Source organism: Prionailurus viverrinus, chromosome E3 (assembly GCF_022837055.1).
Source record: "Prionailurus viverrinus isolate Anna chromosome E3, UM_Priviv_1.0, whole genome shotgun sequence".
Taxonomy (NCBI): Eukaryota; Metazoa; Chordata; class Mammalia; order Carnivora; family Felidae; genus Prionailurus; species Prionailurus viverrinus.
The window spans coordinates 24261459-24279320 of record NC_062576.1 but is presented as its reverse complement, the minus strand read 5'-3'; the positions used below and the strand labels follow the sequence as shown (position 1 = coordinate 24279320).

At 40.7% G+C, this 17862-nt stretch overlaps 1 protein-coding gene across 3 annotated transcripts in view; it reads left to right on the top strand.

Moving 5' to 3' along the window:
* The window catches only part of METTL9 (methyltransferase like 9), a 52962-nt gene that overhangs the window by 13820 nt on the left and 21280 nt on the right, over window positions 1-17862 (top strand). For all 3 annotated transcript variants that reach the window (XM_047839406.1, XM_047839405.1, XM_047839404.1), the window contains exons 2-4: window positions 2778-2968; window positions 8232-8441; window positions 16423-16607. In XM_047839406.1, the coding sequence (XP_047695362.1) occupies window positions 2778-2968; window positions 8232-8441; window positions 16423-16607 (586 nt within the window). The remainder of the gene's footprint in view (window positions 1-2777; window positions 2969-8231; window positions 8442-16422; window positions 16608-17862) is intronic.

The window sequence follows — 17862 nt, the reverse complement described above, 5'->3', positions numbered from 1 at the left end:
ATCGGAAGCAGGCTCCAGGCTCTGAGCTGTCAGCACAGAGCCTGATGCAGGGCTTGAATTCATGAACTGCGAGATCATGACCTGAGCTAAAGTCAGACGACTGAGCCACCCAGGCTTTCCACCCCCCTCTTATACAAATTTTTTAAATGTTCCAACCTTTGTCTTTAAAGAGAAGGGCTTTACTCCTTCTCATTCCATAGCACATTCTGTTCAGTAAGCAGTTTCTTTTCTGAAGCACTTGTATAACTGTAAAGGTTCAACCACATGTGTCAGTGAATTGAGAGAAATGCTGTTAAGAACTGGAGTTTTCCTCTTGGCACTTGAAAGCAATATTTGCAGTTAATGATGCCAAGTCTTACTTCGTTCTAGAAGTCAGAGTCCATTGTTGTTCTAGTTGTCCATTTACAAGTGGATGCCAAGGAATTCTTAGCTCCTCTGTTTCACTTGAATGACTTCTTGTCTGCACTAATAGAATGTACCTGATTGCCTATTACTAAGGTGATGGCTTTCATCTTGATTAGTCATTTCAGAAAATAAAAAATAAATAAAAGTCAGAGTAGCCTCAGTATCACAGAGTTCAGAATGTGTACCAGGAGGTTGTGAGTATAATAAAAAATGGTTTATGACCTCTACTGGGGCATAACTTCAGGCACAGTGAATATTAAGAATTAATGATTAAGCAAGAACATTTTCAGACCAAGGAAGAAAGTATAGGCAGTAAATGTAAGAAGCTTATCATGTAGAGTGGAAAAAGTAAAAATAGTTATCAAGTCCAAGCAGTTTTGGTAACAGTGTTTAAATGGTAAATGAACACAGGGGCTCCTGGGTGGCTCAGTCATTGAGCATCTGACTCTTGATTGTGACTTGGGTCATGATCTCACCGTTAGGTTCGTGAGATGGAGCCCTGCGCTGGGCTTTGTGCTGACAGAGCAGGAGCCTACTTGGGATTCTCTCTTTCCCTCTTTCTCTGTCCCTCCACTGCTTGGGCAGATGCGCGTGCTCTCTCTTTCTCAAGATAAATAAATAAACCTCAGAAAAAAAAAAAAGGTAAATTAACAAATCAGTCAACAGATGGGAAATTTGGTATCTAGTTTGGATATAGGGTTTGTAAAAAAAAGATTAGTTAATCTTTAAATTTTTAATGTGCCTATTTGCTTGCTTGTATTGGATTATAACTGGTTCCTTTCAATGTTAGTGTCAGGAATGTTACCCAAGATTTGTTTTAACATTTAGCAAGCTTAGGATGACTGTAAAATTGGCCCACCAATTGCGTAAGCAGTTACAGGATGCCTGTTGATAAATGGTCATATTTGTCAGGGGGAAGCAAATTACTTTTTTTTTTTTAATTGTTTTAAATGTTTATTTATTTGTGAGAGAGAGACAGAGTGTGAGTGGGGGAGGAGCAGAGAGAGGGGGAGACACAGAATCCAAAGCAGGCTTGAGGCTCTGAGCTGTCAGCACAGAGCCTGACGTAGGACTCACACTCACGAACTGTGAGATCGTGACCTGAGCCAAAGTTGGACGCTTACCGACTGAGCCACCCAGGCGCCCCGGAAGCAAATTACTTTTGACGAAGGCTCTCTTTATTGGGAAGGATTGATTGTTTTTTTTAGCAGATAATGGATTAATAATAACTGGTCAACCCTACAGTTTCATCATTGTAATTAATGGGTTTACTCTTATTTATCAGGCCATGTTAGAGGAATCTCGTTGCTATTATTATAGGATTCTTCTGTGTGTCTGGTACTACTTTGAGGATTTGCCTGCATTACCTTATTTAATCCTCTCAATACCCTACTAAGATAGATAGATACCAGTGACATCTCTAGTCTACAGATGAATGAACAGAGGCCCAGAGATTAAGTGACTTGTCCAAGCTTACACACGAATGGCAGAGCCAGGACTTGATCATGGAGCAGACTCTAAAGCTGACATACCCTATGATTGACTTCCCTCCCTTCCCTGGTACACTAACTCTAAACGGAAAACATTTATTATAGAAGGTTAAATTTCATCCACAGTTGAAGCTCCTGAATTTTGTTCTGAAAAGTACGTTCAGGTTAGAGCCTGTTCCCAGAAGTCTCGTTCTCAGCATGTTATTACCTTGTCTTCTCATCGATTACGATGTGACCTTAAGTAACTTCTTGATCTTTCTCAAGCACATATTGCCCCCGGTCTGTGAGAATGTTCTATGACCTAGTAAAGCGCACCTCAATAATTCTAAAGGCCTCTATATAGCCTACAAGAAGAAAGGCAGCTTTATCTGGTCACTGGAGTGGTAATTTCTGCTGCTTTACTCTGCCATTGATTTGTTTGCTGGTTTTGAATTAAACCATTGCGTTATGTGACTGTTTCCTTATCTAAAAACAAGGTTAATAATGCTACTTACTGCCTTCTGATGTTGATTTTCAGTGAAGGAGAGGCCAACTGTGCCTTCCTAGATCTCAGGGTCCTGGGGATATAGTGACTGAAATATTGGGCAGGGGGTCAGAATACAAGGACTGTGGCCTGGCTCTGTCACCTACTAAACTGCATGACTCAGAAACCTCTTCCCCCTGCACCCCCTACATTATGAGAATTAGATGAGAAATTATGTATGTGGAAGTATTTTACACTTTATAGGTCATCTGAGTGTAAGAGATGATGATTATCCTCCCAGTGCCATGAGATTATAACATTTAGAAATACTGGATTTGATTTAGTCTTCTGGCTTCTGTTTTTGGACTTCTTAGATGACACTTAAGTTGTGTGTTTTCACTTGTTCTTCTTTTTTTTAGTGGTACGTGTGCAACAGAGAGAAATTATGCGAATCACTCCAGGCTGTCTTTGTTCAGAGCTATCTTGATCAAGGAACACAGATCTTCTTAAACAACAGTATTGAGAAATCTGGCTGGCTATTTATCCAATTATATCACTCTTTTGTGTCATCTGTTTTTAGCCTGTTTATGTCTAGAACATCTATCAATGGGTAAGTGAGTCTTGTGTATTTTTTCTCTCTCCTTAGGTTTAAAAAAAGAAAATGAAAGAGAAAAGCTATTTTGTTAAAGGTATTGATCACCTCAGCTACAATACTTGTGCGAGTCAGAATCCTTGGCAGCGGGTGGGTCCATTGTCTTAGCCTTCTGCAGTTCTGCCTTTTATATTCATCATAACTTGAGGCATCTGGGTGGCTCCGTTGGTTAAGCATCTGACTTCGGCTGAGGTCATGATCTAATTGTTCGTGGGTTCAAGCCCCGCATCAGACTCTGTGCTGACAGCTCAGAACCTGGAGCCTGCTTCGGATTCTGTGTCTCCTCTCTCTGCCCCACCCCACTCATGTTCTGTCTCTGTCTCTCTCTCAAAAAGAAACAAACATAAAAAAAACTTAAGAAAGTAAATTCACCATAACTTGATAAATAGCCTCATTAGTCTGTATTTCTACGGTGGGAGTTACTTGGAGCAGTGCTTCCCAGCTTTGATGTGCACAAGAAACAACCCGGAGATCTGGTGAAAATGCAGATTGTGAATCAGTAGGTCAGGGACCTAGGATTCTGCATTTTTTAAAAAAATTTTTTTAACATTTATTTATTTTTGAGACAGAGAGAGTCAGAGCATGAATGGGGGAGGGTCAGAGAGAGAGGGAGACACAGAATCCGAAACAGGCTCCAGGCTCTGAGCTGTCAGCACAGAGCCCGATGCGGGGCTTGAGCTCACGGACTGCGAGATCATGACCTGAGCTGAAGTCGGACGCTTAACCGACTGAGCCACCCAGGTGCCCCAAGGATTCTGCATTTTTAATAAGCTCCCAAGTGATGCCCATGATGCTGCTAGTCCCCTACTATAGAGAGTAGCAAGAACTAAGCCCTTAACATGTGGTGAAGAGTAAAATCTTTGCTTTAGCACACTTCCCAGGAACAAGTTGTTGTTTTTTTTGAGAGGGGGGATTTAATCAACCCAGCAATGTGTGATGGCTTATTTCGAGTGAAGGCCCAACATCTCTTCTTAACATAATGTCTAGGCGCACCAGAATTTTGTAAACTTGCTGTGGAATGCCCATCTCTAGTGTGGTTCTCTCATATAAATCCATGGAGAAAGCTTTAGGAGTACAGATTTTTTTCAGTCTTGTCTTGGCGAAATTTTCAAAAATCCCCAAGGCCCAAGAATCTAGAATGCCAAGGAGAAAATCAGTAGAGTTTAGTGTTTACAAAGCCTTATTGGACTGCTTAAAGCCACTGGTTGGGCTCACTTTGTTTTCCCCCCTTGAGGTTTCGAGCCAGCTTCTCCTGACTGTCTGGATCCCTGGTCTATCATCTAGTCCTTAAATATGTTTTTAGGCACCATGAGCCATTTCTCAAGATTTCTTTCTTGATTTTCTTCATTGTTTATATGAAATTGCCTTAGGTTTGCTTCAGCAGGCAGTTGCTATTTTTGTCTTGGCAGTTGAGTTTATACAACTTGGTCTGACGTTTTGTTTCTAAAATTGACTACACTGAATTTCTGTTCTATACCATTTTATTTATTTTGGAAAGCAGGCAAGTCATTGTAGCAGTGATTCTTATCCTTTATGAGGTCCTTTACCTTTTGAAAATGATGAAAGGTAGGAATCTTCTCTTCAAATAGTATTTTCATTCAACATTTCACATACAGTTTTGGGAGATTTCAAATTCTGAGCCACCTCCCCCCTTCATCCCCCACCCCTACCCCCAACCTCTGCCCCATGGGACCCTGGTTAAAATTCCTTGATTTGGAATTTCACGGTTTGGTCAAAGAGAGGCAATGCAATTAATAAATTCCTTTGGATTCCCTTATCTGCAGCTCTTCTGTTGTTTGTTTGGTTTTGTTTAACTCTCACCTCCCACTCTCTCAAAACATGTCCTGTGTCTTATTCTCACCAGAAAGCTTAATTTTGAGCCTGCTGGTACTTTCCATCCATGGTAGATTATTACCATGAATTGCTGTGTCTTAAATAACTATAGGCATCCCTCATTGCACTTCACAGATAATTGCCTTTTTTTTTTTTTTAATTGGAACTTTGTGGTAACCCTGTGTCATGCACGTCTATCAGTGCCATTTTTTCCAGTAGCATTTGCTCACTTTGTATCTGTGTGTCATATTTTGGTAATTCTCCCAGTATTCAGACTTTTTCATTACTGTATTCTGGTGATCTCTGATTAGTGGTTACGACTCGCTGAAAACTCAGTTGATGGTTAGCTGTTTTTTCACAATAAAGTATATTTTAACTAAGGTATGTACATTGTTTTTTTAGATATAATGCTGTTGCATACTTTATAGGCCATGGCGTAGTGTAAACAACTTTTACATGCACTGGGAAACCAAAAGATTCATTGGCCTGCTTGTGATACTTGCTTTATCGTGGTGGTCTGGAACTGGACCTGTGGTATCTCTGAGGCACCCTGCACTGTGGTGCCTTGTTGGACTAAGAAGATACTTACCAGACCTCCTTTATGTTAGAAAGGGAAAGGCTAAATAAGGAGAGACCTGATAGCTGTTTTCAGAGTCTATATTATAAGGAAGATACCTGTAAGGAGACACACCTCCTCTACAGATTCTAAATCTGGAGAGAACTTAGATTGTGGCCAGAGAACCTAGGGTGGTTAATAAACACAAACCCCCCACCGCCCATGGACATCACTACCTTTAGAAATTAAAGACAAATTAGAGAGCCATACCTGATGTTTGCTGGAAACCTTGTACTGAGCGAGGTCAGTGTCTTGGTATTTTAAGTGGGATAATTCTTTATCGTGTGGAACTGACCCACTTCTATCTAGAAGTCTAGCGTTTCTGGCCTGATTCACTAACCAGCGGCACTCCCGGGTCATGGGGATGACCCCAGACTCTCCCACCTGCTCGCAGTGCCCCCTAGAGGGTGGAGTTGGTCCTGATTGAGAAACACTGTGCTTGGTGATTTTTTAAAAATTTTTTATTTACTTTTATTTTTTACACTTTTAATCTTTTTTGGAGCCTCTGTTGCTCATGATCTTTGGGGATAGACAGTGCTTCCGTCTCTGATGCCTTTAAATGTAGACAAGTCAGATGACCTCTAGCTCTAGAGTTTTATGATTATAATGTCAGGAGTCCTTACATCCCAAGAAGGTGGCTAGGGGAAGCGTGATATTTTATAACCGGGAAAGTTTGAGCCAAAAAACTGTTTTGCAACTTACTTTTGATCCTATGGCAAGTCAACACCAACACTGCATCCCCCACACCGTGCTGCCTGTACCGTACCTCTTCCTCCTCTGACGGTGGCTCCTGTGTGAAGTTTTGTAAAGCTCTTTCAGTAAGTTCAGTCTCTTTTCTCATATTTGCTTTCTGTAGCCTATTTTTCCACCAGAAGATTAAAAAATAATGGTCTTGGAGGAGGTAACACTTTCTCAGTAAGCAGTTTGAGGGATAGCATCATGTTTAGCAATCTGATGTCTATGCCCCCCCTTCCCTAGTTTTTTAGCATTCTGTGGGGCAGAAGGTTTACTGTAAAGACATTATTAGATCTGCTTAAACTCTCCTAAGGCCTTAATGGGAAAAGTGGAGAGAGAGGGAGCCTGTTATATGAACTCTGCAGTTTTAATTCTTTCCTAAAACTGGTCTTACCAGGAGCACCAGGTTGCACACATCTTTCCAGTCACTGTGTGACATACTGTACCATATGCTTATTTCCAGAAAGTAGCAGTACAAACCAGATTTCCCTGCCATTTCCCAGACTGGTGCTTTTCATTAAAAAAAAATTTTTTTTAATGTTTGTTTATTTTTGAGAGAGAAGGCGCAGGTGGGGGAGGGCCAGACAGAGAGGAGGACAGGGGATCTGAAGTGGGCTCTGTGCTGACGTCAGAGAGCCCACTATGGGGTTTGAATTCACGAACCATGAAATCATGACCTGAGCTGAAGTTGGACGCTTAACCAACTGAGCCACCCAGGTGCCCCCAGAGCGGTGCCTTTCAAACTGTGTTCCAGGGTCTGAAGGAAGTGCCCCAGGAGCTGCTGAGGGGGGAAGGCCCAGAAGTGGCTGCTTCTCCCAGGCTTTCCGCCTTCTTTCTGCAGCAGCTCGCTATTTGTGGTTCTGCGCTATCTCTGAGCTCCGCTTCATTTCAGGAAAGGGACCTGGAGAATCCCTGCCCTGGAGAGAGTAGGATTTGAGAGCTAGAAAACCGAGGCTGAGCAGGGAGTGCATTCTGTTCCCCACCGTGATGCTTCCTTGAGACTTGGTTTGAGCCCCAGCCTCTGTCTGTTCAGAGAGTTCTCTCTGATCTCCATTTAACTCCTCTCAAGCTTTTTTTTAAAAGGCATTACTGTGGTTTTGAATGTTTTTCAGGATCTTTAGAAATAATAAGACCCAGATGATCATGTAATATATAAACTGATGGAAGTATGAATCTGCTTTTTTGGTCTAAATTAACTGATATTGCAGGGACCATTTTTTTCTCTAGTGTCTCTTAAAAATCTGTGATATTGAAGTTATTTTTTTTTCTCACGCATTGTTTAGTTTAATAACAGCTTTTTTTTCCTATTTGATTTTTCTGCTTAGTATTATTGGCTAGTGCTGTAATCGGATTCTGTTGGGCTGTCATCTTTTTTAACTGACAAATATGTTTTCTGTTACTCTATCTCCATCTCTCCTTCCTAGTTTGACATAAATTCTTCACATTAACCTTTTAATCTCTTACTCATTCTTCTTCCCTTCCCTTCCTGTCTCATCCTGTTTCCTTTCTACCTTTTACTCCTCTCCTTTGCCAACTCTTTATGGGGTGTTATCTGTAAACTCAGCGCCAAATGATATCTGGAGGTATTTTCTTATTTTACTAACTTCGCTTTTAATCCTGTAAATCATATAAAAAGTAGTATATAGGGGCGCCTGGGTGGCTCAGTCTGTTGAGCGTCCGACTTCAGCCCGGGTCACGATCTCGCGGTCCGTGAGTTCGAGCCCCGCGTCGGGCTCTGGGCTGATGGCTCAGAGCCTGGAGCCTGCTTCCGATTCTGTGTCTCCCTCTCTCTCTGCCCCTCCCCCATTCATGCTTTGTCTCTCTCTGTCTCAAGAATAAATAAACGTTAAAAAAAAAAATTTTTTTTTAATAAAATAAAAAAAAAGTAGTATATAATTTAACCATATAATCACATAAGATAAATATTTTGTAAGTTCAGGAGGCTATTGGTACTGAGTTACTGCAGTCACTCTGAATGTATGTGGGGGTGCTTAATTTGCATAGACTCTTCTATTTTTGTCTTTTTTTTTCTTCCAGGTTGCTAGGAAGAGGCTCAATGTTTGTGTTTTCACCAGATCAGTTTCAGAGACTGCTAAAAATTAATCCAGACTGGAAAACCCATAGACTTCTTGATTTAGGTGCTGGAGATGGAGAAGTCACAAAAATCATGAGCCCTCATTTTGAAGAGATTTATGCCACTGAGCTGTCTGAAACTATGATATGGCAGCTTCAGAAGAAGAAATACAGGTATAATTTTTAGACATGGTTTGGGGTATATTTCTTGGTTTCGGATGTATTTCTTCTTGAGAGTATATTACTTAAAGGATGTGAATCAGAAACAATTTTCCATGATTAGAATTTTTTAAAAACTTTCCATATTACAGTTAAGTAGAAATTTAGAGAGAAATCATCTTTCCTCATCAGTATGTTTCTGGACTAGAGGAGTTGGCACTGTGGAAGAAGGGTAGGTGAGGAATAACTTGGAAAAGAGGAATCAGATGTAGAGACTTTTTCGGGGCACCTGGGTGGGCTCGGTTGGTTGAGCCACTGTCTCTTGATTTCAGCTCAGGTCATGGTCTCCCAGTGGTGAGATTAAGCCTCACATCAGGCTCTGTGCTGGGTGTGGAGCCTGCCTGAGTTCATCTCTCTCCCTCTCGCTCTGCCCCTCCCCCTCTTACTTGCTTAAAAAAAAAAAAAAGTGTAGACACTTTTCCTGTTTGGAATCTGGCTTTTGTTTGTTTGTTTGTTTTGTTTGAGAGACAGAGTGTGAGCAGCAGAGAAACAGGGAGAGAAAATCCTAAGCAGGCTCCATGCCCAGTGAGTAGCCAGGCTCGATCTGACAATGGTGAGATCATGACCTGAGCTGAAATCAGGAATCGGGAGACTACTGACTGAACCACCCGGGCACCCCTGGAATCTGGCATTCTTCTTCTTTTTTTTAATGTTTATTTATTTTTGAGAGAGAGAGCATGAGGGGGGGAGGGGCAGAGAGAGAGGGAGACACAGAATCCGGAGCAGGTTTCAGGCTCTGAGCTGTCAGCACAGAGCCTGATGCAGGGCTCGAACCCACAAACTGTGAGATCATGACCTGAGCCGAAGTCGGATGCTTAACTGACTGATCCACCCAGGCGCCCCTGGAATCTGACATTCTTAAAGTTTATTTTTTGTTTTTTTGTTTTGTTTTGTTTTGTTTTTTTCAATTAAAAAAATTATTGTGGTCAACTACATAACACAGAATTAACCCTTTTAATCATTTTTAAGAGGACAGTTAGTGATATTAAATACATCTACATTGTGTAACCATCACCACTATCCATCTCTAGAATCTTTCTGTTGTCCCACTGAAACTCTGTAATTAAACACTAATTTTCCACTCCTCCCCCCCACCACCCTGGCCCCTGGCAACCATCATCCTACTTCATGTCTCTAGGAATTTGACCCTTCTAGGAACATGAAATAGGAGGAATTATGCATTAATTGTCTTCTCGTGAATGGCTTATTTCACTAAACATAATGTCTTCAGGGTTTATCCTTGTGGCATGTATCAAAATCACCTTCCTTTAGAAGGCTGAATAATATTCCATTGTATGGATGTACATTCATTCGTCAGTGGACACTTGGGCTGCCTTCATCTTTTAGCTATTGTGAATACTATTGTGAACGCGAGTGTACAAATAACTGTTTGAGTCGTTGCTTTTGCTTCTGGGTATATACTCAGAAGTGGAATTGCTGGATTATAATGTAGGACCCTGTTTAATTTTTTTAGGAATTGTCATACCATTGTCCACAGCAGCTGCCCCGTTTTACATCCTGGCAGCAGTATACAAGGGCTACAGTTTCTCTGCATCTTCACGAGTACTTGTTATTTGCTTATTTTTTTGGTAATAGCCATCCTAATGGGTATGAACTGTCAAATCTTGGTGTTAAGACCATCTTCTGTTCGAGAGACTTAGAAAGAGAGCTGTTTTTTATTCAGTATGGATTCTATTGAATAGGAGAAGAAGGTGCTGGGTACAGAATGGGCCTGCCTCCTCCTCTGATATTTTGGAAGCCAGGCTTAGCCTTAGAAAGAACGAAAAAGGAATTATGAACTCCCTTTTGTATCCACCTAAGTTTCTGCTTCTACAGACAGCATTAGAGTAGCTCTTGGAGCATGACTTGATTGAACATTGGCAAAACATGGAAATTTTAAGCGTGGAGAAGAGAAGACCAAGTAGGAAGGGGGTGGAAGGGAAGATTACGATCAAATGTAATGGGGTTTTATATGGAAAGAGAGGAGTAAGTGTAGTTTCTGGTATAATCATGCACAGCTAGGTCTCAGAAGTTGAGGTAGAGTTAAGGGACACTCACCTTCCTAACAGCTCAAGTATTCAAGTCCTTGCCCCTCTCAGTGTTTAAATAGCTATTAGGGATGCTATCATAGGAGACTTCTGTCTGTGTGAGGTTCAACTGTGTGATTTGTAAGATCCCCTTTAGCACTAGCAGTCTGTCTCAGATTAGATCCTGGAGGGCCTGTGTAGTGATAACTGAATTCTTCTCTTTTCTCTTTTCTTTTTTCTCTCCTCTTTTCTCCTCTTTTCTCCTTTTTGCTCCTTTTTTCTCTTCTCCCTTCCCTTCCCTTCCCTTCCCTTCCCTTCCCTTCCCTTCCCTTCCCTTCTCTCTTCTCTCTTCTCTCTTCTCTCTTCTCTCTTCTCTCCTTTTCCTCTTTTCTGAGAGAATCTTAAGCAGGCTCCATGCCTAGCACAGAGCCCAACGTGGGACTTGATCCCACAAACTAGGAGATGATGACCTCCACCGAAACCAAGAGTCGGACACTCAACCGACTGAGCCACCCAGGCGCCCCATGAATTAATTTCTAATTAAAGAAATACTTCAGTATTTTTGGGTGGTTCAGTCGGTTAAGCATCTGACTCTTGGTTTCAGTGCAGGTCATGATCTCCTGGTTTGTGGGATGGAGCCCCACATTGGGCTCTGTGATGACAGTGCAGAGCCTGCTTGGGATTCTCTCCCTCCCTTTCTCTCTGCCTCTCTCTCTCTCTCAAAAGAAATAAATAAACTTAAAAGAAATTAACTCATCATTTGAAAACTTCATGCCAGAGTCCTAATCTGACACTCTCCTCCCATGTAAAAAAAATCTGTTCAAAAGTAGATATGGGGAGGAAAGTGTTTGAAATGTTTTCATTCCCCTCCTACTCACCCCTGCTCCTTCCCTTGCTTGCTTGCCATTGAAGCCCTTCTTAAGACTAAATGCCTAAATGGAATTATCAGTGAAATTTAGATATCTGAATTAATAATTCATTGTATCTAGAGTTTACATGCTGTGTAACCTACTAGTAAACTTACTACCCTATGAAAAATACTTAATTTTTTCCCCCTAATACGTAGCACATATGCCAAAATCTGCAGTTTGACCTAAATAGGGAATTCATACTGGTTGATATTCTCTCCACAATATTATTAGTATTAAATAAGAACATACTCACAAAAATGGTGTTTTTCAGCACAGTCTGAGATGTTTTTTTAATATGAAATTTATTGTCAAATTGGTTTCCATACAACACCCAGTGCTCATCCCAACACCCAGTGCCCTCCTCAATGCCCATCACCCACTTTCCCCTCCCTCCCACCCCCCATCAACCCTCAGTTTATTCTCAGTTTTTGAGAGTCTCTTATGGTTGGGCTTCTTCACTGTCTGTAACTTTTTTTTCCCCTTCCCCTCCCCCATGGTCTTCTTTTAAGTTTCTCAGGATCCACATAAGAGTGAAAACATATGGTATCTGTCTCTCTCTGTATGACTCATTTCACTTAGCATCACACTCTCCAGTTCATCCACGTTCCTACAAAAGGCCATATTTCATTCTTTCTCATTGCCATGTAGTCTTCCATTGTGTATATAAACCACAATTTCTTTATCTACTCATCAGTTGATGAACATTTAGGCTCTTTCCATAATTTGGCTATTGTTGAAAGTGCTGCCATGAACATTGGGGTACAAGTGCCCCTGTGTATCAGCACTCCTGTATCCCTTGGGTAAATTCCTAGCAGTGCTATTGCTGGGTCATAGGGTAGCTAGTTTTTTTGAGGAACCTCCACACTGTTTTCCAGAGTGGCTGCACCAGTTTGCATTCCCACCAACAGTGCAGAGGGTTCCTGTTTCTCCATATCCTCTCCAGCATCTACAGTCTCCTGATTTGTTCATTTTAGCCATTCTGATGGCACAATCTGAGATTTTAATGAGGAAGTAATATCTTAGGTTGGGGTTTGTCCAACCTGCTGGCAGGGCAGACTTTTAGCTTAATACCTCGTTTTCTTGGCTTGGGAGCTAACTATTTTTTGTTTCTCTTCAATATCTGAGTTCATGAAAAACACACAGAAAATGGTTGAGTTCTTTTTCTGTGTTGCCAAGGTATCCTTATTTATGCCAAAAAATCCAGTTGTAAAATTTAAGGATCTGGCTTTGATTTCTAAAACAAAACAGCAATTTTTTTATACTGTTGGTGTTTTGCTTTTTATTTAGGATTTACCAACATGCCGATTGCTTTGTCACTTCTGTAAGGAAAATATGTTTTAAATCTTCCCGGAAGATAAACTATTACTTAACTTGTTTTCTTGAAAATAATAATTCCAGGGTTAGAAATACTGTTTTGGAAAAGCCACAGGCACAGGAAAGGATTATATAGTTAATTTTTGATTAGGTGTACTAGTGAACAATTCCACAATTCAGGGGACAATAAATTTTTTAAAAAAGATTCTGTGGCAGGAAAAAATTTTGGCAGCATGTTTTCCTTCCTCAGTCTGCTTCACCAAAAGTTAGTGGTAAAATTAGTTGGTCTGAATGGTAGTTAGATGGTAGAGGAAATAAGGGTGTGGGAAGATGCTGAGCTGTAAAGGGTGTGGGTTTAGAATTAAATCTGCATAGACCTTTCACACATGCGTAATCAAAAAGGAATCTTACCGGGGCACCTGGGTGGCTCAGTAGGTTAAGTGTCCGACTTCGGCTCAGAGCCTGGAGCCTGTTTCAGATTCTGTGTCTCCCTGTCTCTCTGACCCTCCCCTGTTAATGCTCTGTCTCTCTCTGTCTCAAAAATAAACAAACGTTTAAAAAAATTAAAAAAAAAAAAAAAAAGGAATCGTATGTACATGTTAACACCAGAGAACAGAGATTCTCAATGTAAGTTTGAAAGCTACTTGACTTGAATCCATTATCTGTAGGTTTGGGATCTTTCTTGAAAAGAAATTATTATAGTTTAAGAATTCTATTTCTCTGGGTGCCTGGGTGGCTCAGTTGGTTAAGTATCTGACTTCAGCACAGGTCGTGATCTCATGATTCGTGAGTTCAAGCCCCGTGTCGGGGTCTGTGTTGGCAGCTCGGAACCTAGAGCCTGCTTCAAGTACTGTCTGTCTGTCTGTCTGTCTGTCTCTCTCTCTCTGCCCTTCCCCTGTTTGTACTCTGTCTGTCTCTCCCTCTCTCAAAAATAAACATAAAATTAAAAATTTTCTATTTCTCATGCTAACATCCTTTATTTTCTTAAAAAAAATTTTAATGTTTATTTTTGAGAAGGTGGGGAGAGATTGAGAGAGACACGGAGCACAAGTAGGGGAGGGGCAGAGAGAGAGGGAGACCAGGTGCCCCTTTATTTTCTTTTTTTAATGAAAAGATGCTGGAGACTGAAGTGCAGACTGCTCTTCACTCACAACCCACCACCCAGAAAGCATCAATTCACAGACCGGTTGTCAGGCTCTTTCTCCCCTTAGCTGGGGAGAGTGGGTTCCTTGGCCTGAATAGCCCATTAGGAGTTTCCAAGTTGCAATTTTTACTCTGCCAGTGACTTACAGTATGATTTGGACAAGTGACTTCTTCCACTGTTCTCATAAGTGGAGGAAATCTTAACCACGGGTCTCAATTCCTGGGCTAATACACAGTTCGATTGGGGCCAGTACATTTGTCTTCATCGGTGGAACTGAGTTTACAAGTGAAAAGTCACCGTACAAAAATGAAGAAGGGCTTCTAAATGTGTAGCTGTAACTGTCCCTTATTAAAGCCATAATTTTTTATTGGAGCATGTTTTTCTTTCAAAATCTGCAAGTAATTCAGAGATGGATTTGGTGAGATTATTCTATATTAAAACATGTTGATAAAAGTTTGGCTTCTGCTTCCTTATAGATGAGCCTAAGACTTTTTTTGTTGTTTTGTTTTTTTAAATCAAGTGTATCGGGGCGCCTGGGTGGCGCAGTCGGTTAAGCGTCCGACTTCAGCCAGGTCACGATCTCGCGGTCCAGGAGTTCGAGCCCCGCGTCAGGCTCTGGGCTGATGGCTCAGAGCCTGGAGCCTGTTTCCGATTCTGTGTCTCCCTCTCTCTCTGCCCCTCCCCGTTCATGCTCTGTCTCTCTCTGTCCCAAAAATAAATAAACGTTGAAAAAAAAAAATAAAAAAAAAAAAAAAAAAAAAAAAAAAATCAAGTGTATCATTTGGTTTTTTTGTTTGTTTTTTACAATTTATGAATTTAAATAGGCTGTTTGACTGAGGTATTAATATCTAAAATAGTCCTTTTCAATTGTTCATTTTGGTTTTTAAAATGAGAATTGAGGGGCGCCTGGGTGCAGTCGGTTAAGCGTCCGACTTCAGCCAGGTCACAATCTCGCGGTCCGTGAGAGCCTGTTTCCGATTCTGTGTCTCCCTCTCTCTCTGCCCCTCCCCCATTCATGCTCTGTCTCTCTCTGTCCCAAAAATAAATAAAACGTTGAAAAAAAAAATTAAAATGAGAATTGATAGTATTTAAAAAAATTTTTTTAATGTTTATTTATTTTTGAGAGAGAGAGAGACAGACAGAGTGCAAGCTGGGGAGGGGCAAAGAGGGAGACACAGAATCTGTAGCAGGTTCCAAGCTCTGAGCTGTCAGCCCAGAGCCCGATGCAGGGCTTGAAACCACAAACCATGAGATCATGACCTGAGCCGAAGCCTGGCGCTCAACTGACTGAACCACCCAGGCGCCCTGGAATTGATAGGATTTTTATCCCCAAAGTAGGACCTTTATAGTTTGAATGAACTAAATCCAGTTTCTAAAATAATCATTGCACAATAAAGTGATTTTGGAGCCCTAATGCCCTACTTATTTCAAGCAACAAAGGATTCTGACTAGTCCCTTGAAGTTGGTTAGAGCATTGTTTTGGAGGAGGGTTTAGTTATTACAAAAAACCTAGACTGAAAACAAGATGCAGCTGAGTGGTTTGTGCTCCTTTATTCTGTTTGAAAATGCGCTCAAATATCACTATGCTAATGAGTTTTTTAAAACAGCCCTCATTATACTTTCAGAATTTTCTAAGTTAACTCTACTGTATCTACTCAGCATTATCAAAGACTTGTTTACCAAAGATCCTTTTTCCTGCTCCCTTTTCTTCCCTGCCTCTGTCATAACGTGCCCCATCTGCCACATTCTGATTGTCACAACCAAGCAGGAGTGAGTAATTTACAGAATTGCCTTAATGGTGTGGCTGACAAAGACTCTTGATAAGAGAACTCTTCCTGTGGATAAAACATTGTAAAGGACTTAGAAATGTTCTGAGAGAGGGATGGTAGGAGAGAGAGGGGGAGGGCTGAGAGTAGTGTGTTAACTGTGCTCTTCATTGACGCTTTTAATAGGATGCCCCATGCGTCGTCGTTTCTATATAGTTACTCAGATAGGAAATTCTAGAGTATGAGTAGTACCTGTCTCCTGGAAACAGAGATGTGTGCTCAAAGGCCATAGGTTGTAAGTGGAAATTACCTTTTTAAGAAGATACCCAGCCATAAGAATACCCCTAGCCATTCTTAAAAATAGAGGGGACTCCAGGAATATAAACCATGAATATGTGATGTATTTTATGATTACATTACAATGAAGTAAAAAGTAGGATTTTTTTTGGTTCATTTTATGTTCAGGAATTTGATGCCCTAGTTGTATAACCATTTTTAGCGCCTTGTAACTCATTCTTATTAAACATATGTTTTGTTCTTATAAAGGAAGTATATGTTTTTAGATTTGGAAATGGGTGAAATGCTAAATTTAAAGAAATAGAGTTGCTGCTTTTCTTTGCCTGGCCATCTTATTGCAAATATAAATTATAAATGAAAGATCTTGCGTTTACTTTGATTGAGAAGACAAAGTTAGAGCCTGTGAGGCATCCCAATTATTTTCAAAGATGTCTTTAAGGGCGTTTATATCAATCAAGTTCTTTCTGATGTTTTTAGAGTGCTTGGTATAAATGAATGGCAGAATACAGGGTTCCAGTATGATGTCATCAGCTGCTTGAATTTGCTGGACCGCTGTGATCAGCCCCTGACTTTGTTAAAAGATATCAGAAGCGTCTTGGAGCCCACTAGAGGCAGGGTTATCCTTGCCCTGGTTTTACCCTTTCATCCCTATGTGGAAAACGGTAAGTGTGGTCAAGTCATTTCCTACCCAACATAGATGTCTTTTGGTATTTGTGATTCTGTTTTCTTAGAATAGCCTGGATTTTAAAGGAATATGGTTAACCCATGCACAACATCACCTTGGTTAATGTTCATATTAATGTGGATTTTGTAGAACCTGGTGTCCCCTTTGCAGTGGTAATAGTGAGTACCCAGCTGGGTCTGCTTGCGTGGAATTGAAAACCTAAAATGTGGCCATATTTCCTGTTCTGAAATGGAGCCTCAGCCATTTGTTTATCAGCTTAGAAGCTGAGCCAAGAAATAAGTGATGCCTTTTAATGTACCTGGATATACTTGTCGAGTGCCACAGCTGTTTTGTGTTTTACATCTCTTGTTCCAGACTCAAAAAATGGTAAATGCCGTTACCTGTTTTACCCTCGTGAAGACTATTTGTGTTCCAGCATGTGTCATTTCTTTGTATGACATTGGGTTTTTGGTTGCAGAGTCTTGCTCTTCCACAATCCCGAGTCAAGAATGTGTTAAAAGAAATGGTTTGATTTCGTATTACTTCATATTTACTGTGATCTGGTAGTAGCCACATTAACTCATGGTTTTAGCTCACGTAGTTTGCATTTCAGGTCTTGTTGGAAGTTATGATTTTAAGCCTCTCCTTTGCATTTTCATTAGTTAATAATGTACAGTAATACAAAAACTATTTATTAAGTAATACATGGTAATATTTGAAAATCTTTAGTTTTTCCATTTTACTGCCTGGTTCAGCCTTGGGTTCAAAAACTCTAAGAGCCTGCAGACATTTTTAAGACCTGCATTAATATTTCATAAGCTTCATAGTTCTCAAATATCCGTGAAAATCTGTCTTAAGGAATAATATTCATGTTTGCTTATAACCATGGATTTGACTTGCTCCTGTATTTCTTCTTGTCCTTATTTTTAGCCCCCTCAGGTCTTAGTCCCTTCAGATTAAATGCTTGTTTTAACATTTACCAAATGATTTCAGATGTTTGTTGATGATGGGGAAAATGCAGAATTCTTTAGACATTGGAGGGTGGGAAGGAGTGCAGATAGACCAGATCAAGCAATTCCTGTTGGTGAATCACCTGGTCGTGGTAAAGAAAAAATTGCTTTCAGTGTGAGTGCCCATATAGCGTGTATGCATGTGTAAGTTTGTGTGTGTGTGTACGTGCAGTACAGTGAGGATCCTAGGAAATGTCCTTGGTAATTCAGCAACCTGACTTGTCAGTGCTGTTCCCTGCGTAA